We start from the raw sequence: 22207 nt of genomic DNA, 5'->3' as shown, positions 1-22207 counted from the left end.
GCTATACAGTTGTGTTTACAGTTATGTTTATTGGAAACTATGAAGTTGCGCTCGTATTAGTGAATAATAGATTATCCCTTTGTTTCCTTTAGGCCAAAGAGCATATTACTGCTTATCATTTCAAGAGTACTTTCACAGAATTTCGTTTGATCATCAAGACCAGTCAGAATGAGTTCATGTCAAATTACATTGACAATATGGTAAACACTCAGTCAGAGAACACCTCAGCCTGCCAACTGAAGTGTGATCAGTTTTTTACATCTATTTTTACTATTCAAAGTGCCATTTTTCATGTACATCTCAAAGGAAGTAAGTTTTGGGGTAAATCAACCCAAGCTAAAGTAATTAATCAAGCACATGGCAATTTAGCAGCTCTTAAAAGGATGAATGCAAATTGGTACACACTACCCAACAATGTATGTCTGTATCTGCTTAAACTCTGGCACAGTGTCATGATATTCAGACTTTTAATTCATTGCCTCCACAGTCAAGGAGATGTAAGCTAACTCTGGCTCCTGAGTACCGTGTTTCAGTAATACTGAGAGATTGCCATGACCCCACTGTGTCTCTAGTCTTGAGTACACAAAAGTCACAGTCATTCCGGTCCCGGTATAAACACAGATGCGGTACACTGCTGGAGCCTGTTCATTGGTCAGTGTTTAATTTTGTCATCAGCTGAGGTCTTGCATCAATACAGCGGATGCTGTTGCTGGTTTCTGTAGAATCGCTGCGATGTAGATCTTCACAATGGTCTGTGTTGACAGTGTAGGAGTTAACTGTCATTGAGCTGATGGGCTAACCTGAAGTGAACTGCCCCCGTGGGTGGTGAAGCAAGGAAATGCACTTCAAACCAGTAAGTCTGCATCAAGGGCACAAAAGATAAGAACTCAGTGAGGAAAAAAAAAAAACGTGATAATTTTTCTTCCCCCTGCTTCATCAGTATTCAAAAAATAAACAGACATAAGATGTTTTTTTTCTGACTGAAACAACTTTTCCTCTAGTTTGATAAATTCTACTGTCTGTGGACATTACATTCATAAAGGAGCTGTACTAACAGGGCCATTAAGTACCTAGTACATTTCATTACAAAGTCAATTCTGTCCAAATTCCTTGCCTTAATATCAAAAACATGATAATTTTCCAGTGTGTGCATTTGCCAGCTGCTGTTGTACTGTAATAAGCCTGTATGCATGTTTGAAATTCATACAAATCAATCTCTCCATGTTGTACTGTATTGATTTTACTGTATGTGAATGTGCAGGGAGTGTTATACTTGATACTCCATTGTCTTAATATTATACGTTATGCTGTGCCATTGTGTTGTGATATATTATGCTGTATGATGCATCAGCAGCAAGGATTGCAGTAGATATACTCTGCAATCTCTCAAAGGTGTGTGTATGTTTTGCATAAGCTTAGTTGTTTAGCCCACAGCACTGTTTTGCCTGAAAGACATGTAACCTGTGGCTCCTTTTTTACTTTCTTTTTGTGTGTTATGTAAAGAAAATGATTATTTGTGTTATTTGGTGCCCTGCGGTTCATCAAGGCTGTGAGCTCTGAACTGAAACAAGGGTAGGTGAAAAGTGATCCTCAGTCTTGTCAGATATGACTGATCAACCAAAGAGAAGGGCTACAGCCCCGGTTCCCTCTCGCAAGGATCTGTAGAATTTTTGTTTAGTTTTGTTCCTGGGTTTGAATGGCTATTCGTTCCAATGACAAAATAAACACTGCACGGTTTTGGCATTATGGTAATCTGTGAATATTGTGGGCACTCTCTTATTTTCATCACCCTCTTTGCTTTTAGGCCGAATAAACAGGGCATGCAGCTTGTTCACAGGGGAGGAGGAGTGTGCTATGTGGATATAAGAACATTATGACTGAGGGAAAGTGCTGAAATAAGGGAGCCCTAATTCTAAACCACTCATCCTGCAGATTAGTGCTGTCTTTTAGGTCTTTGTGTCATTTATATACTGAACCAGTCAACTCACTATTGCCTTGAATGAACAAATATTCACCAATTTTATTAATATATTATTATATTAACTGCAATATGCAATTCCCTTAGCACCAAAAAGTTAACGTTTTAGCTGAGTGGCCAATCCGAAATTGCATTCTCTGTTTAAAAGTCATTTCCCACGTCAGTTGCTGTGACACGTGTGAATAATTGACCATGCATCTGTACCCTACAAAATGACAAATATGTATTGCAGCAGTGCAGTTTTCCCATAACTGTATGCTTGCCTGACAGCTAAAGTCAACCTGTCAGTTATACAGAGAATGTACTCTGGTTAACTCGGCTAAGACTACAGGGATGACTCAGCCACTTAGACGACTGCCTTGCTTTATGATCGGACTCAGCACCGAGTGATAGCTATAACGGTGGAAAAACTGTGACTAGACGGTTGCTTGTGGTTTGGCTAGGGATTTCTCTGAATGCAAGAGTGATTCCTTTCACAGCGAGAGAATGCCAGAAAAATGCTACGAGGGCAGAAAAAAATTGCTTTCAAACCGATTTTAAATAGTGCACCCAAAACCTGCAATTTACAGAGAGAGAATAATGGTAATTTGATCTCCATCCCTCTGTTCAGGGTGACTACTGATCCTGTCTTGATTTCACAAACTGAACAGAGGAGGATGCAATGATAATCGCTGTGGGTCTATTTCCATTTGCTGTGTCGATTCAGCTACAGATATGAAATTAGGTTTCACAAGAACATATTATGATAAGAACAGGCCATTCAGTCCAACTAAGCTCACCATTACAATTAAAGAGTATCCAAAACTGCACCAAGTCTGGACTTGAACACAGCAAGGGTCTCTGCCTCAACTACATGACCTGGCAACCTATTCCATGTATCAATAACTCTTTGTGTAAAATAATACTTCCTTATATCAGTGTGGAACTTACTCTTAACTAGTTTCCATTTATGTCCCCTTGCTCTACAGACTGAACTCACCCTAAAAAATGTATTGTAGTTAACCTTATTGAGTCCTTTTATAAATTCAAAAACCTCTATTAAATCACCCTTAAGTCTTCTCTCATTAAGTCTAAATAGGTTAAGTAACTTGAGTCTTTCCTCGTAGCTTTTATATTTCATGCCAGGAACCAACTTAGTTGCCCTTCTCTGAACTTTTTCAAGAACCTCAATATCTTTCTTATAGTGCGGTGCCCAGAACTACACACAGTATTCCAAGTGAGGTCTGATTAAAGCATTGTATAATTTCAATATAACCTCCTTAGATTTATAATCAATACTTCCCATTATAATGTTGGCCTTTTTTACTGCTACAGTACACTGCCTAGATCCTGTTAAGCTTGGGTCAACTATTACTCCCAAGTCTTTCTCAAATTGAGCACATTCTAGTCCCCCCCCCCCCCCCCCCCCCATGAAGTCTAAGGTTCTTATTTCCCACATGCAAGACTTTACATTTAGCATCTGCCAGGTATCTGCCCACTTTTGGATGCTGTTTAGGTCTTCCTGTATTATCTTAGTTGATTCTATACTGTTATAACCTCTGCATCAAGATCATTCATGTATATAAGGAATAGCAAAGGCCCCAACACCGATCCCTGCGGGACTCCACTTCGTACAGGACCCTGCTCTGATACAATTCCTCCCACAGTTAGTCTGCTTTCTACTAGACAACCAACTTCGAACCCATTCAGTGATAACTCCTGTAATTCCTGCAGATTTCATTTTCAGTATGAGCCTCTAATGCGGGACTTTGTCAAATGCCTTTTGAAAGTCCAAATAGACAATATCATAAGCTTGGTTTGAATCTAAACACTCTGTAGCTTCCTCAAAAAAGTCCAGGAGGTTTGTTAAGCATGACCTGTTACAGTAATTAACAGGTGTCCTGATACGCTTGTAATAAAATAAAATAGGATCCTCCAGGGTAATGCATTATTTAGATGTACAATACCCTCTTAAATAAGGATACAAGTTTAAACAAGAGTGGCACAGCATCCAGCAGAGCCTGAATCAATGCTGTTTTTCAGTTGTGACATGTGCCCATCACCCTCATAGTGCCATTCCATTGTTAATTAATTAATTTTTGGTCGTGATGAATATTCATCAGGCTGTGTTTTTCAAAACAAAATGAATGAAACCCACCCCCACGAGGGAATTTATTCAGTGGTTGGTACAGAAGTCACACACAAACCATGTGAACCACATCAATGACAAGAAAATTTAAATACAGGACATTTGGGGCAGTTAATATCTGTCATACAGTGGCTCAAGGATCAGTGTCACCAAATTCCATAGCTATAGGGTTCGTATGCATGTGCTAAACTGTAGTGTTTTCCATTCTGTAACCCTGCAGAGGTCATTGAGAATTCATGGCGTTGGAATGAAGCTAAGCCTCTCCCCAGAGACACCAGTGCCTGCTGTGTATTGCAAAATGGCAAATCTGGACCCTGCTACATATAGGATGAAGCATGGCTATAAAATTAATACATTTCAAATCCTCAGACCGCTGTGTTGATGCTTAGAACATGCAGAATAGTATCAGATAACCATTTCCCTCCCATACAAAAAATTACACTCGTCTTGTTTTCATATAGTCAGACCGCATTGCTGCCCAGAGGGTAGCAGATTGAATCAGACAGTTTAATAGGATGTCTTGTTATGAGTAATCTTTCTGTCCTTCCTTCACATCTTTTTCATTGTCATTTAACTGGAGTCAGAGAAGTTATAAACGATATCATAACCAAAGTCTCAGGCCTTTTACCGATGTTAATTAATAGCTATGATCCCTTTAGGATGTCTATGATAATTTGTCATGGAGAGGCCAAAAATCACTCGTAGTCATCGACAACACCCACCAAGACAGGTGTATCCATTTAAAGAGTTCCACTGGGGAAAAGTGGAAGCACTTGATATAAGTGAAGTCCACATCTTTTGGTAACATTAACCTTAATGCACATTTAGGACAGTTATTTCACATTTTTGCAAACTGACAACTGACTAAAATGTTGAGGTCTGGCTTTTTATAAAGGTGACAAAACTCCTGTTTTTATCATATCTGTCTCCATTAGGTAAGTTGAACAAAAGTGTAGTTAGACTTTTTTTTTTTGGTTGCGTAATTGAAAAAAAGTCTTCAAGGACCTGAGGTGCTACTTCTTTTTTAACTTCCCTTTTTTTCCAATAACTTCATGCATTTAAACTCCATATTCTACAGCCTTGAAGACAGGCAAGTAACAGACAGCATTCACTAAATGTCTAAGGTGTTTTGTGGTTGCTGGATGCTGAGATGTGGTTACTGTATTATGCGCGGTTTGTGAGTTAAAACGTAAAAAACCATCATCTTTGCCCTTGATATGTCTCATTTGCTTGGAAGGCTGTGACAATCCTGCATCAACAAAGTTGAGTGTTCAAGTGTGGGCTGTGTAAGAGAAGGTACTGCAGATGGAGTATTTTAGTATTGCTGTGGCAAGAAGGGCAGTATGGTGCTGGTGCCCAGGCATGACTAGTGTTTGGAAAGGTGCGGAGGAGGTTAGCTGGGCAGAGAGGAGTTTCTGTACGGGACGCAGCTTGGTAGCACTCTTTTTGACTTACAGAGATGGCCTACCCTGGCTCTGCAGGTCACGCAATACGCAAGGGAAATGATGGACATTCTTAAAAGGGAATTCCACACAAGCTGAGCACGAGGGCCCAGGTTTGACCCTGGCCGTGTCATCGGCAGACGATGACCGGGAGGTCACAGCGGTGGAACAAATAGGCTTCATTCCACTGGGGAGAGAGGTGGGTAGGTTTGACTGTCTCTTCTCACACCAGCGGCCCTCATTGGTCAACGAGGTACTCAAAGCCTGTCTGTATAAAGCTGCGCATAAAGTATCTGCCTGGGCTTGGGGACTGTGGTGTGTAAAGAAGCAATGCATGTCATCTCATTTTTCAGAGGAGAGCATGTGCCTTCATGCTCCTGGATTGTTAGTGGAGGGTTGTAGCGATAAGCAGTATCTCTCTGATGACAAAAAGCGGGGGGAAAGCTCTAGGCAATCCCAGTTTAAAAAGGAAAAAAAGGAATTCCACCTTAAAGAACAACATTAGAAACTGTTGGGTCGTACTATGAGAACAGCCTGTTTGTTTTGTGCAATGTGACAGATACAACACTTTGGTCCAAACACATGATTTCTGCTGCCAATATTACTTGTCGACACTCTCCTCCTGCCTCATTCCTGTCAGAGATTGATTCAGTAATATTCCAACAGGGTCTAATTGCTCCACGACCTACATATTTTGTAGCACAAAACAATAAATGTAAATGTAAATGTAGCACAAACATTCTGAATAAGAACAGATATATTTTGTCCTTGACACTATTATAGATATATTTCAGCAACCTGTTGAAGTGAACATTTAATTAATGAATTAATTTGCTCAAGGCCTGCTAGGAACCGTCCTCCTGTACGTTCAAAGCAAGCACAGTAACAGAGCTTCATAAGAATGGAGAATGTGCTAGGGCTTGTATTTATCTTACCATTTTTCATACTTTTTCATGAAAGTATTTTTTCGTTGAGTAATTTTAATATATTTGTATTGTTGGAAGAGAGAGACCTTAAATTTGCTTGTAATTTAGAATTTATGACGGTACTCTTATGCACCTTCAAGGTGTGTCAGACAGAATTCATATATATCTGGAGGGGACTCCTATTTATTAAATGAATCATCACTGATTTAATCCTGACAACCTTCTGCAGACAGTTGACTGTTCTTGACTGTGGTTTAAGTGTCATTTTAACTAGCTAATTTTGGTTCCATCTACCCAGAGACACGTGTTTTTTTAAGGCTTTCAGGCCCTGAGCTAAAGATGACTTCTGCTATCCAAAGGCATTCTTTTCTGTCTGCCAAACCAGAGCGCTAGTTTCTGTCTGCCGTTTATGTTCCTTTTTTAAAAAAAAAAAATGACAGAGGAAACAGGTGCTGGTAGTTGGTCTTGCCACAAAAGTTCGTTCTTAAAATGTTTCTGCTTTGTGGCAGACTGTAAAACCAAAGCCAAAGAGTGCAAAAGTCTCAAAAAGTTTCAATGAAGAAAAAAACTGAGAAACATAAGCAAATGGCAGCCGTTGTAGAATACAATGAAATGTTCGCACAAAAAAAAAAAAAAAAATTAAGGTTGAAAGAAAGAAGAAAAAAAACGAATGGAAAGAAAGTGAACGTCTGAGATCTGAGATCTGCAGATAGAGGCTGCTAGTGATCACGTGGTGCTGATTTCCGCTTTGACACATTCAGTTTCTCAGCCTCAGGTCGGGGCTGGACCTCACAAGTCACACAAACCCTCCTATCTGTGATGCTGTGAGGACAACAGACCGCCGCCGCTGCTGCTGCTGCTTCTGTACCGGCTATGAATTTCAGAGGGATTCTGAGGCAAAACAGCCACGACAGCTGTCTGCGGGAGGGCTCCCTGCGATGGAAGGGCAGTCCCTGGCAGAGACGCTCTCTCAACAGTGAGAACAGCAAACACCTGAAGAATGTCGTGGACACGGTCGGGACTCTGCCCAGAGGACGCAAGCAGGTGAATGAGCGACTCTGTGCCCTCTCTGGCCATGACACCAAAATCACTATTAAAATTGAAACCCTTAATGGCTGTTTTTTTTTTATCATCTACCTTATTCTGTGAGGTATGCAGTTGCAGCCCGCACTCTCATTATCACACTCTGATGGCACCACGCAGAGCACAGGATGTCTGGGGTTTTGTGGTTATGTCAAGTTTGAGTATGAAGAAAATTGCATCATAAAACAAGCATCTAACGTTTTAGGGGGATTTCTGTTTCCTTTAATCTTTATGACTCCATATTCGATAATTCTAAATAAGGAGGTGGGTAATTGCATAGGGTATTTGCCCAAATACTCACATTGCAGGTGCTTATCAGTTGCCTGTCTGCAGAGCAATATATGTAACGTATTGCATATAGCTGGATATTAACTGAGGCAGCTCAGGTGAAGTACCATGCCCAAGGGTACAACAGCACTGACCCACCAGGGATTTTATACAGGAATCTTGGCACCATTCCTTAGCACTATACTGCCGTGTTGATCATTGGCAATACTGATGAAATTCTCTGGCCCCCTTCCAGGCCGCCTACTCTCGATCAAACTCCCTGGTGGATTACGCTGATCCTCAGAGGTAAGAAAAAATGCTTATTTCATTTCTTATTCCATTTAAGGACAGGCTCAACCTCACTGCAGTTTGTGCCAACTTCGAGTTTGCCGTTTTTTAAGCACAACTTATGTTGAATTGTAAAGTATATTACATATGAAAAGTGCGGAGATGATTTTAATAGTGGCAGAGGGTCACTGTTAATTGAGATTAAAGGTCATTAATTCGTACTGGAATTACAAACCTAACAGACGCATGGCATTTTTTTTTTCCCGTACATCACCCAGGACAGTGATTATGCTGGAAAAGCAGGACAATGAAGCATTCGGATTTGAAGTTCAGGTGAGAATTTCTGCTGCATCACGGCATTATGTAATTGTTAGGCTAGAGCCCAACCCTCCATACCTGGAACTGCACCCAGGGAAAGTTGTTTTCATGCACATTATAGCGAAAGGTTGAGGTTAAAAGAAATCCCACCGAGCCCAGCAATGCAGTGGATGTGACTATTCAGACCTGTATTCTCTCTCCACAGACTTATGGTCTTCAGAGGAAAAACAGCGGCATGGTTGAGATGTGCACCTTTGTGTATAAGGTCCAGGAGAACAGTCCTGCAGAGACTGCCGGCCTAACGCCCGGTGAGCATCGTTTCCACATCGCTAAGGCCGTGGCCACAGATATTGTGTATTATGAATAGATATTCATCTCCTGCGTTCCATCTATCCACCGTGTAGGAGTTTCCTGTTGGTAACAGGAGTTTATAGTGCTCTCTGTGCTGCTATGCGAGGTACGGATGGCTAAATGGTTCTGTTACAGACCACGCCCCTTGAATAACTATATATTTACATTTTACATTTATTTATTTAGCAGACGCTTTTATCCAAAGCGACGTGCAAAAGTGCATACAGTAAGTATAGCGACAGTACAGGGACAGGATGTGTACAGCTCCACAATGAGACAGTTCTCAGCTGAGAGCAAGGTCTGTTTGAGGACACAGTACTATCAGATTTGTACAACTACTATACTATGGAGCTGCCAAATTAGAACAGTCACACCTTCAATAATGACAGAGACAGATCTTACAATGTAATGGCTGACTCTAGTTTATGTACCACACAGACTATCATTGCCCCTCGCTTTCTAATTTCCGCTTGAGTTCTTGAGCTCAGTTTCCAGACATGATGTAATTTTGGCTCTTCCTTTCACACAGCCCTCTCACTGTCAGCTTCTGTCCCGCTTTGTTGGCGTTTCCAGGTGACATCATCGTCACGGTCAACGGCGTCAGCATGGAGGGCTGCAGCCATCAGCACATCGTGGACCAGATTCAAAACTCCGCCAACTTTTTAACGTAAGTCTGTCGGGTGGCTTCCGCCGCAACCGCAGGGATCAGCTGAAAAATCAGTCCAGAGTGCCAGCCAGCAGTAACTGTCAGTGCGTTACAAATGTGAGTGTGTTACAAATGTGAGTGCGTTACAAATGTGAGTGTGTTACAAATGTGAGTGCAGTCGGAACCAGTAGCAGTCCCTGTGACAAAGCGGGAAACGAAGGCCTGCCCTTTATTTGATAGCTGCCCTTCTATTTTTGATTGCTTCGCACTATTAGCAAGCATGCTTATTTACATAAAGATCACCCATTAGCAACTGAATCTTTTCCTCTTGGGTGGACCTAATATGGTAACTCTGCATTTGTACACATAAGTGCTTGCACACACACACACACACACACACACACACACACATAATGACTGCTTTTTTCTAAAAAACTTGACCCCACACTCTTTGTCATAATTAAATTGATTTAATTTACAGTAATGCTTACACATCAGCAACTGTTAGGAAAGTAGGAGTCAGCTGCAGAGTGGTACTTAATATTGACATACATATTGATCATGAAAACAAGGTCAGGGCCATCATCAGTTTAAAGGTCAGTTCCTTGTCTGAAGCTCACTGACTGCTGTCGGGGAGCCAGGATGTACTGGGTCTTGGTGGAGAATTGATTTATTGTTGACATATACCCATAGTATACGTGCTGGCTGTCTGATTGCATTTCAACAGTGAAAGCAAAAATATCTGGTTCTGGAATTGGTGGATACCCGTAACCACAGACACATCACTTGCCATAGTGTGAAACCACCTCAAATAAATAATACAACTGAGCTCTGTGTTTGGTTGATGTCCCTCACCATAAACATACTATAGATCATAGAGTGAAACTAACCTTCATCAACATTCAGTAATACAAACTGCAATAGCTGTATGTGGTGGAACCACAGACATAGCATTAAGCTTTAGGTAGGACATAGTAATCATCTTTACAATACCATTTAACCATGTTCCTTGTGAGACCCTGGTACCTTAGGGGGTCCCTGAAATGTGTCCAGGGGTAGTTTGGGTAAATTCTGTGAGGGTGGATTTATGTCAGCCCTTTGTTCATGCATTGTTCTCTTAGTTCCATGAGATAAAAATAGATTGTCAGGAGGACATGGGCGTATCGTAGCATTTATTCATCACTTATAGTTGCCACACATTCTGTCCCCAAACCTCAAACACTCCTGTCAGAGTGTTATCTGTGCTGGTTTTGTAATGCTACACCTTTATGGGTACAAACGGCACTGGTGTAGTGCTAAAGAAGTTAGGCAGCCAATGCTTTAAGGTTTTACTGGTTCTGACTGGCACCTCGCAGTGTGGATATGACTCCTGACCCTCTCACCTTCCGGCTCTTCCCTCCAGAATGGAGACGATGAGTGGAAACTTGCTGAAGAGGATTGAGCTGGAGAGGAAGCTACAAATGCTGAAGGTGTGTCTCTCTGATTACCTTTCTTTACATCACCTTACTCCTACTTAGCAGATGCTCTCATCCAGAGCAACTCAAATGCATTATGATTTTTACACATTATCTACTTAAACAGCAGGATATTTATTTAATCTGGGTTTAGCACCTTGGCCTTAATAGAAGGCACAATAGCAGTGGCCCACCTGGAAATAACCTTTACCTTTAGGTTATGAGCCCTGCTCCTTAGTTACACTTCTGTCTAGTCCACAGGGCATCACCTGTTCAGAGATGTTGTGCTGTCCTGTGCTTGTATTCAGAATAAGACAAAGTTCCTGCTTTGCTGTGGACTATAGGATGGATACTGTTCAGAAGATCCTTTTTAAAATGACACAACACACCACCAGTGGTGCAGTTTAGGGAGTGGTATCTTTCTGACCACTGGGAGGCAGTGTGGTGCAGTGGTTATGGAACTGGGATAACTGCCAGAGTTGCTAGGTTCAAAATCTTAAGTGGAGAGCTGATATATTTATATATCAGTTATTTAGGTATTTATATATTATAAATATCCAGCTGCATAGACAGATAGGTATGAAGTACTGAAGTACATGGATATGTGTGCTAAGCAAGCATATAATAGAAATATATACTGGTACATGTTGTATACAGTTACATAAAATGAGCCCATTTGTAACAAGTGAGCAATATATACCTAAGTAACTGATCTCACCTGACCTGTTATATTTGAGACTAGATGAACAAAACACTGAACATGCAGATTGGAGATGTAACATCAGCAGAAAGTCTGCACAAAGTGATTTAGCTGAACTATCTGTAGCTACTCAAAAGAGCCAGAGTTCACACGCCAGGCATATATCACCTCAGCGATTTCAATATTTGTGTGAGAATTTCTCAGAAGCGGAGTCATGTCAGCGGATGAGAACAGAGCTGGCCACACACAAAAGGACTGAGCTTAACCAAGCGTGACATTTCCCCCACAGGAAAGCCAACAAGAAAAATGGGCGGAGCTACGGGCAATAACCTTACAGGAACAACGCCTTGTCCGGGGTGAGGGCAGCTTTGCTGGTTTTTTATAAAACCACAGTACATCCTTTCTCACTATCAGCAGAATAAAGTGTGTGTGTGAGCATAGACACGCAAAACCAAGTCAGGGCGACTCCATACTGCAGTGCCAAGTGACACCAGTGTAACATACAATAAGGCCTGATTCCACTTAAGTGTTTTTGGGGGACCGATTATAACCCCTCTCCTCCTGTGTCTCCAGACAAGCTGAATGACAGCCCGCCCCTCCCCTGCCCGGACTCCCCCATGTCCCTGGCCTCCCCAGTGGGGTGGGGCAGCCAGCGTTTCAGCAGCGACAGCAGCTGCAGAAGCATCCTGACAGAGGACAGTGAAGACAGCTCCCCCCTGCCCTGCGTCTTTGAGGACTGGAACCCCTTCAGTCCGGTCGCCCCCGGCGACGAGCGCTTCTTCCCTGGGGACCTTGCCCTGGGCGCCTCCTGGCCCTCTCTCGCCCACGCCCACAGTGTCAATCTGTCAGACAGCCGGGGCTCACTCTCGCCCTCCTGGGATGCCCGGGGCACCTCCTCACCTCGCAGGGCCCTGCCCCAGAAAGCCAGGCGGGGCAGCGTCAGGAGAAAGTTCATGAAATTCATTCCGGGACTCAACCGATCTGTGGAGGAGGATGAGGACGACCACTGACCTGTGGCCCAAAAGCGCCCCCTGCTGGTTCAGCAAGCGGAGTTTTTACTCAGTGCTGGAGCCGCATCATGTGAGCATTACCCGCACAAGAAGACATAGGACAAAACCATCCACACACACCCAACACAATCACTGGCCCCGTAACAATGATCACTGGGTAAAAACATGGAGGGACACAAACTTTGGTCACATTTTGCGCCTTATTTTCATTTCGGCTGAGTGACATTCACTGCTGGCAAACATTAACTGCCAGTGTCATGACTGGATAGACAGTGAAACCTGTATTATAAGAGTGATATCCTATAAGCATTACGGTCCTAATTTATTGATTAGTGTGAAAGTGAAATAGATTTTCATAGTATTATTAATAGAAGGCTTTGAGTATGTCCTCGGGGAATACAACAAATTCCATTTGTATTGTCTCATTGTGTTGGCTTTCCTGGACTTTTAGATTTTGAAGATCGGCTCTTTGCAAAGATAACAGACATAGCTGCTGGCCTTGTATTGACAGGGAGGCTAAATGGTGGCATTCTAAACAGGAATCATTCAGGAGACGCATGACATTTTTATGAAAGCAAAAGCTACATTTCTTTCTCTTGAATGTAAAATAAGCAACCTATTAATACTGCAAAGTTGAAAGGAAAAACAATGGAGATGACTCCAAAACCCAAAGAGACTCAAGCTGAAGCCATGAAATGTATTATATTTTATTTGTCTTTTACATGTTTTGCAGTTTGTTTTTAAAATACAGTTTAGTATGACAGTTGTGGATTGTCTTGCTAGTGCATTTCTGGCATGGGATATTGCATATAGTGACACACTGACAATGCTGTACTGTCAGGAATGTGAGGGTAATTACCCAAAAAAAGAAGAAAAAAGAAGCAAAACTGCAGCAGTGACTAATAAGCCTGAACTGTCACGTTATATGAATTTTAAACCACAAGCCTTGTGAACTGTTCATAACAGGATGTGGGCGGTAAAAGGTACATGCTTCTTGACTATTTTTTCCATTAACTGGTTTCTGGTCCTCTGCAACTTTGATAACGTGTGTGCACTGTGTTATGTATGGCTGTAGAACTCATCAATGGAATTGTGCAATACTGTTTCAGAAGTCTGAGGGGTTGGTGGCAATTGGAAATCCTGGAATCCTGTTGGAAAGAAAAAGGGTATATTTGGCCATTGGAACATGGCCAGACTTGTTTATTCACTGCCTTGAGGATAGAGATTGATCTATGGCAAAACAAACTGGGGCACAGCAGTGCATAGTTTCTGTGTAGCTGTTGAAGGCCTTAAATACTCTTGGGGCAGTAGGAAAAGTTTCCCTGGCCGTCAGATTCCTCAGAATTCTGCATTGCCATTCACTAAGGGAATTTGCACATTGTGAAACAGGAATCGAAAAAATGAATGCATTCAAATCCAATATACTGATCTTTTCTGGGACAATAAATACCAAACTCAATTACAACAAACACAGGTTGTGTATATAGGTTCACTATTTTGTAATGATACATAAAATCATGTAATAATGGAATCTTACAGTTTCCAGTGTCTTTGTCTTATTATGTTTCTGTGTCTAATGTGTCTGCTATCCACTTACACAGCTGGCTGTCTACTGAGGCTGTTCAGTTTGCAGGCCTTGGCTATAGACACACAGCAGAGCCCTACCTGGTCTCCTCTCAAGTCCAGAGCTGTAACCCTTATGTTATAAGCTGGTAATACTGCACGCATTTTTTTTAAGTGACTCCACATTGAGTTTCGCTTGGCATCAAAGCGCTTTCGTCCAACTTTCTTTGTGTATCAGAGCCAAGCATGTTGAGTTTGCTGAGTTTCCTAAGGACGGTGACATCACTTTAGGGACAGTCATGAGAGGAGCTTAGTTTTTTCCAATGGCAAGGGACCTTTTATAGTTTGCATAGAGAGTTGTTTGTTTCTCTTGTTGGATGTGGTGCAGTGTACTGTGGTGTTTATCCTTTCTTGGCCCACACTGGGAACATTTTGCAGATGGGCTTTTCCAGATTGATCCTAATTAGTTAATGTTGGTTTAGCAAATGTCCAGGACATGCAATAAAATCCTGCCTGTCCATTTGCAGAGCCTGCCCGGCATGTGACATCATGCTCTAATGACCAGCAGTAATGGACTGTCTATCTGGCAAAAAACACAGAATTCACAGTTTACACAAAGCAGTCAAACACAGAAAACATAAGCTCCGCTTTTTAAAAAAATGAATTGGAAAAAGTAACTGGAAAGTGTACAATGTGACACCTGCCTTCATTTACCCTCCCACACCACATAAAAGCACAACCCAAATACCATGTGTTCACATTGCAAATGACCTCATTATATGCATGGTGCATATTTTAGATAGGCACCAAGGTGCCCATAGATGCAAAGACTTCAGTTTTCACTTTGATCATGTAAATCATATCTATGTCCTAGAAGCCAGTATTTGCTCATTTTGCAGCTAGAGTGAATTTTCTTGGTTTTTGTCATCGATACCTCTTCTCTCTTTGAAAACCTCTACACACAATACTACTTTCAAAACTTTTAAACCTCTTTTATGTCTGCCTAGAGTATGCACTGTGTCCTCTTTTTCACATAAACTAATCAAGGGCTGCCATTCAACTATATTTTCTGATGAATAGTTTAGTATCTATTCATCATCAGTAGATCAATGTGTTTGCTCTCACTGACATATCTAGAGGATTATGGACAATCCCCAAGAGAGAAGTAAACCCACAGAATGTTTGCAGCTATGTCAAGAACTCTGAACCTTTGGAACTTTCAAATGATGAATTACTATAATTTACAACATCGGTATAAACAATGACACAACATTAAAATATTGATACAGATATCTGAATAAAATATTCAGAAAATATAAAAAAGGAAAGACATGAAACGTTAAGTTAAGGTAAAAACTACAGGCGGTGATTTATGCTTTCCTGTAGCATCCTTCAATGGATTTTTTTTTTTTTTTTTTGCAGATTTTGCTTTTTTGTGCATAAAACAGCACTCCTTGCAATAACAGGATATTTGTAGGATGTGAGTAGGCTGGAGGCGTAGAAAGCTTTGGCATGCTCTGCTCATTTCTTTTGCCATTACTGTTAAAGGCAAAAAGGTAGGCAAGAACATCAGCCAGCATCAGAGAAGGAACAGGAGGAAATTAATGTCCAAATTTAAGTCAGGCGTATCTAGGGACATAAACATGTGTCCAGACTGTTGTGCTTACGCTAAGCGAATCAAATTCAACAAATCAAACGTAATTGTAAATGTATTTTGTAGTGTTAACAGTGGAACAGTGGTAGTGCCAATATTATAACTGATTTTACATATTATACAAAGTACACAAAAAATCCCAATATTACAGCAAAAACAGATGCCAAGGCTTGGGAATTCTTGTGCATCAGTGAACATAATTTGGCCATGTTAGGTGAAGATCATATCTGATAGTAGTAGCAATCATTAAGCAATGTATTAGCATAAATACAACAACTGAATTCTATATATTACAGTATACATTTGTATTACTTGACAGACTGCAAAATTTTAATTCCTTATGTCAAAATCTTAACTCCTTATAAAGTCATTAGGAATTTGGCACAATATCTGCAATGGATTTCAATCTAATTTCAGTCTAGGCATTCTGTTTATGCTGATTTGCACAATCAAAAATGAGCAAACTTGCTGGAGAATTTTAATCTAGACCCAAAATGTCTCAGGGTAAAAGTGGTCACTCAAGAAGGATTAAGGAATTAGCACAAACTCCACTATTGTTGCGGCTAGAGGACAAAAGGCTATTTATTGCCCTAACACAATGGCTCAGTTCTTCAGTAACCCAAAGTGTTTAAAGCATTACATCGCACACCAGCACAAAGAGCTGCCAGCCTCCTACTGCTCGTTTATCAAAACGCAAGACGGTCCCTTCCCTCATTATCTGACGGGATAATTGTGACCAATTACATGGTTTTGATTGGGCAGCTGGAATGGATAGGAGTTTTGGCAGGCTAGCCACACTTTGACTCGTTCTCTCAACCAGGATTTGAAGCTAACGGGGTGGAAAACGGTGGGGTTGAGCAGAGGCGCATTAAAAGGCACAGGTTCCTGAGGAGCATAAAAAAGTTGCAGGTTTTTGAGGCGCGTAACAAGACGCGGGTTTCTGCATGTAGACAGGAGGAAGGGACACAACAGCAAGGCAAGGCACAGGCAAGCGTGTTTCACTGGCCGAAGATCTCTGCTTGAGTACCACAGGAATGACTGAGGGGCCTGATGGATCCTCAGTGGATCTAGGAGGGGACACCATGGCATCCGAAATGGTGCAGATTGCTGGTGAAATTGGAGGGGTTCAGCTCCAGGATGATACAGTGGGATGCAGAGATGCAGTTTCTGGTGTTGCTCCTTTGGAAGAGAATGACAGTGGGTTCTTTTGCCACAGGGGCGACGTGCCGTTGGATGGTGGCGTGACTGCGGAGGGCAGTGGTGCGCCTGACCCTGTTTTGGGCCCTGGCATGGCCTCAGAGGAACAGCACTCTAATGATGCGAGTCCTGCCAGGGCTTCCAGTGACCCCAGCTCCCCGGGGCTGGAGACTTTCCCTGCCAGCAATGATGGAGGGCACACTATTGTCACTGCGGAAACCGACCGGAGGGAGGCCGTGCCATCCGGGAACGGCAGCGTGCCCCTTAATTTGGTGCCCTCAATTTCTCAGACTGAGACCCTGGCTGATGAATCTGAGCTGACGGTGTACGCCCGAGATCCCAGCGAATACTCAGCCCAGACTAGCACTCCGACCCGGAGCTCAGCAGAGCCCCAGACACCCACAGAGCTGGAGGTCCACACAGACCAAGGTAAGGAACGCTTTTCGCTGCCTCTTGGTGAATCACTTGCAGCTTGTGCTGGCTGACAGCTCCTGTGTGTCTGAGAGAGACAACAAGCTGTTTTCTATCACAATAAGATGATTCAACAGGATTTGCACGACAGGTTCTCTTTCAAAAAACTCACACATCCTCTGTGGTGGGTGCAAACTTACAAAACAGATATGAATTTTAGGAGGATCTGGACATTCAACATTTCTGGTTGCACCTCAACATAGAAATCCATTTGGTCATATAGAATCATACTAGAGTTTGCAGCCTGTCCATCTTAGTAAATCATGCACTTACTATCCTATTTTACAATACTACAGACATATTCCACGTTCAGAAATGTACAAAGGCTTGATTCTACCAGCCTACAGTACATTGTGTAATGATTGGCATAGTTGGTATAAAATAATTGGCAGGAAGACAACTGGTACAGAAGGATTTATCACCAAAATCTTGTTCAAGGTCTAACTGACATCTCTTTGAATCAGATTTCAGTAAAACAGCATATTTCTTCATATATTTGTAGTACCTTACTATGTTCAACCACATTTATGCTGAATGGGAGAAAAGATGAAGTCTGTTAGCAATTTGTTTGGGAATCAAGCCTAGTAATTCATTGAATCAAATTAAAATTCCTCTAAGTTGTTCCCTTGCCCACTCCACTGACCATGACTGTCTAATTCAGACTGCAGCTATTAAGTGCCCTCTTCCAGTATGACACCATGACAGAAGCAAACAATTATAAATGATGTTATTTGTGAATTGATTTTTAGTTGTTCCCTGGAGATGGTTGTGTATGAAAGTTATGCTGTTTTCAAAATGCCAGCACTCAAGATGTTGCATCCTGTATATGACAAAATATATAAATTAGCTCTCAGTACCTGTGATGATGATGAATGTAATGGTGACTTATAGGTGGCTAGTCATGAGAAATGGGAGCTGTTTGCTACAGCAAGCTAATGCTGCCATCCTGTGCAACCCTGCCCACTTCTTCCTCAGCAACGGGGGGAGAGGAAGTGACATCAATGGAGCCGTCTGAACAGGAAGTAACACCTCTGGCCACAGCAGCACCTCAAAAGGAGGAAGGGAAGGTGAATAGGGGGGAAGACAACCCAGGGGAGGGGCCCGTAGAGGGAATCCAGAGTGTGAACCAGGACGAGCCTGACGAAGAGGAGGATGAGGAAGACCAGGAAGGCTTTCAGGAAGTGAGCCCCCGGTGCAGCTCCCAGTCCTCTGTAGAGACACCCCCTAGTGGCAGCCAGAAGAAGTCTGCCAATGGCGACAGCTGCACTAAATACAACACCGTCTCCTACCGCAAGATCCGTAAAGGAAACACCAAGCAAAGGATCGACGAGTTTGAGTCCATGATGAACTCATAAAGCCCAGTCACATGATTGGTCACAGGCGGCAAGGAGAGAAGGAAGTGCTTTACTTCCAACCATCACTCAGAATGACAACATTTGAGTGCAGAAACTGGACTAGACTCAAACTTGTTGCTTAAGTTGATTTTTAACTACTTACAAATTCTGCTTTAAGTTGGAACGTATATTGTTTGCTTGCATTTAGAACAAACTTGACACTCCTATTTTGGGACTAAATGGGACTAACTTCTGTTTTTGGGACTAAATACCACTTTTTAGAGTCAAAATTTAACAATATCCTGCCTTGGAGAAATAAACAAAAGGAGTAGAAAGGAAAATAAACTAATCTTAGCAACAGTTTAGTTTCCATATAGAAAAATGCAATGTTCATACCATAACCTATATATTAGCTTATATAAACTATGATCACAATTTATCCTGTTTTGTTAGCCATAAAAGATGATCTACAGTGATGGTGGCAGGTTTGTTTTTGATAGAACGGTTCATGTGATAGGGCTGGTGAGAGCTGAAATAATTGTGGAGTATGTGATTTAGCCTCTAACAGATCTAATATTTGGTTGAAGTTTGATTATGTAGTTACTGTGTGTGATTAAAAGGATTAATTTACTACACGATTATCAAACTAAGAGGCTTAGAGGCCTGTAATCTTACTAGCATACATTATGACAAAGGTGACCTTTGGTATTGGTGACCACGATAACCAGCTGAGCTCTTGTAGGCCATACATTGGACATGTACTTCACTGTGAGTCTTTACCATGACAATTACAAATGTTACTATAATTGCATGTTACAATTACCATGGACTTTTGTATCAGTCAAAAATGAATGTAAATAATACATTTTCTCTCCATAATGTCAGCTTGCCTGTAAGTTGTGTTCAATGGGGAATTTTTCCACCAATGTGAAGGTGTGAAAGAAAAGAGGTTTGGACAGAGAGGACATCTTTTATGCTTGCAGAGAGGCTAATTATCAGGCAAAGTATATCATTTACCCATCACACAAAAAATCAAGTGTGAAGAAACACGAGAGTGGATGTCTGGAGGAGATAGCTCTATGCTTCTGAATATATGTGCGCATTCATTTTGCTCTTGTGACCAACTGTGTGCATTATAGACAAACTCAGTTTTAAGAGAAATAAAGCCCTCTCAACAATGTATTTTCACTTGTTTATTGTTTTTTTTTGGCTGGGGGGGGTGGTTAACAATAACTAACCACCTTGACAATTTATTAAATCATTGTAATAAGATGCCTTACTACAGAAAAATTGTATTGCTTAAATATTTACATACCTTTCTGCATATTTACTGCAGTAATTTAGGATAAATATTCTGCTTAAGGGTATTGTCGCAGTGTTCCTATCGATAGCGACACCTTTGACTTCGAGGTTACAAACTATTATGGGACACTGGTTCACAATATCTGCCACACCCAAATTTGTAAATAATCAAATTTAATGTAATGCTCATCTGAATTATAATGATATAATGCTCTTAACAAAGGCTTCAAATACTTTAAAATTACATTAGAGAGTTTACAGATTGTGTGGAATTATGCTGATACAATATCGATCAAAAGAGCTGCATGAAACACAAAATGAATTACATATGACTATTTGATAACACAGGTGTATAACTAGCACACACCCTTTTTTAGACCACATATAAATAGTCTGAAGAAAACTGGGAAGCAGGAAGTGGGTCATTAGTGAGGATTTTAATATCGACACAGTCTATGTGTACAGCAGTCCTGCCATTAACTTTTAACTTTTGCCATTTTATTGGAGGGCTTGCCATCCCGACTCGCCTGAGACTGCAAAGGTCTAGTAAGATTACAAGGAATAATAAGCTTAATCAGGTATAATCAGGTATGAGGCAGCCCATTCAGTTTGTCATTAGCAAGGCGGGTCATTTTGAAGTTTGCTAGTATTTAGTAAGGAGTCAGGAAAAGAAAGGTTACTGCAGGGCAGGGTAGGTAATAAAACGTTATATTGTTTTGTTTGTTTTGAGACTTCCCATCTCTCACCATGCTAGAAACCTATTACATCGGTCCAGATAGATGAGTGAATTTCTCCTGCTCTGAACCCTAAAATGGAGTGTTTGTTTGAAAAAAGGGATGCATTAACATCACTCGAGGGACCATAGGGGCCTCTGGTATTCTTGAGGATAAACGCTCAGGGTGATGGTGTTTTGGGTCAATGACACACTACTTCAGAATTTTCCTCATGCTCTTCCTCAGTTCAGCTTTACTCTCACTCTCCCTACATTTCATACATCCTTCTATGACTTTCTCTAGGCTCTGAACACAGAGATGCATGAGGTCTCAAGTTGTTGCACCTTAACATAAGCACTCCAGTCTGAAACTCTCCTCTCTAGTAATAGTGCTTAGTTAAATGGAACCAGCATCTTTCTCAAAATCTGCAAGACGCTGATCTCAAAGTTGATTGAAAATTGTCTGGCCAACAAAACAATTCGGAACATTTACGATTTTACAGCAGTTACGGCCATTATCATCCCCACCATGCATGCAAGCACAACATTTCTTGACATCCCTGTTCGGTTATGAAACCTCTGCAGCAGCTTCATCATCCTGAGGTCAGATAAGCAAATCATGCTATTACTCATCAAGAACAGTCTTAGAATCTGCATGTGCGATTAAGGTCAACCAGTGAAATCTGGATGAAAAGATACCTTTCTGCTCTAACATCATGTTTAGCAGTGCACTTTGATTAGCTATGGTGTAAAGGAGTACTTGGGAGTAGGAACAGTGCAACCAGAATACTACAATGCAGGTCCCCATTTGGGTCACAACTTCTCTAATGGTTGGTGTACAAAAACTCTAGAGTATATGCCATCTGTGTTGGTTTGCAAAGGCCACAGGCAGGAGGTGGGTGGCACCCCCATGAAACTCCGTTTGCTTTTACTTTTCTTGAAAGCTCGAGAATGTACAGTATATCACACCTATTTTCTCAGGGCCCTTCTGAGACAAAGCAAGACCTTCTTAGCTTTACTTATGGGCTGCTAGCAACATCACTGACAAATACAGTTATACGCTTTGACATCTGTGTCGCCGTATTTACAATGTGGGCTAGATTCCCTTGGGTACATAATTAATATCATGGAGCTTGCATATAAGCTGGCTGGTGGCCGACCTTGGACCAGGGAGCACGGCTATCTGGCTGGGCTGGGCTGTGTCGAAGGGGAGAACGCCTAACTTCCCATCGAATCTAAGCTTTTTGTTCAATGTCCAAAACTTAAACTCCGATGAGTTTTTTTTTTCCTTACCATAAAAGACGCCTATAAAAATTGAGTCTACGAGCAGCGGTGACGATACGATCATTATGTTGTTGTAAAGCAAGAAAAAAGGCGATCCTG

At 41.6% G+C, this 22207-nt stretch overlaps 2 protein-coding genes across 2 annotated transcripts; both read left to right on the top strand.

Annotated features, from left to right (window-relative positions):
• The first annotated feature begins 7347 nt into the window (after positions 1 to 7347).
• LOC118789559 (cytohesin-interacting protein-like) lies at positions 7348 to 12904 on the top strand. Its single transcript, XM_036546033.1, has 8 exons — positions 7348 to 7518; positions 8081 to 8130; positions 8391 to 8445; positions 8636 to 8738; positions 9355 to 9448; positions 10830 to 10896; positions 11871 to 11937; positions 12155 to 12904. The coding sequence occupies exons 1-8, from the start codon at positions 7348 to 7350 to the stop codon at positions 12589 to 12591; spliced, it is 1044 nt and encodes a 347-aa protein (XP_036401926.1). The 3' UTR covers positions 12592 to 12904.
• A 3577-nt stretch (positions 12905 to 16481) lies between these two features.
• Positions 16482 to 18923, top strand: LOC118789563 (ermin-like). Its single transcript, XM_036546043.1, has 2 exons — positions 16482 to 17434; positions 18452 to 18923. The coding sequence occupies exons 1-2, from the start codon at positions 16843 to 16845 to the stop codon at positions 18829 to 18831; spliced, it is 972 nt and encodes a 323-aa protein (XP_036401936.1). The 5' UTR covers positions 16482 to 16842; the 3' UTR covers positions 18832 to 18923.
• The last annotated feature ends 3284 nt before the right edge of the window (positions 18924 to 22207 follow it).

This window comes from Megalops cyprinoides, chromosome 14 (genome assembly GCF_013368585.1).
Source record: "Megalops cyprinoides isolate fMegCyp1 chromosome 14, fMegCyp1.pri, whole genome shotgun sequence".
Taxonomy (NCBI): Eukaryota; Metazoa; Chordata; class Actinopteri; order Elopiformes; family Megalopidae; genus Megalops; species Megalops cyprinoides.
The sequence above is the reverse complement of the archived record's forward strand: the minus strand, read 5'-3'. Positions and strand labels throughout refer to the sequence as shown.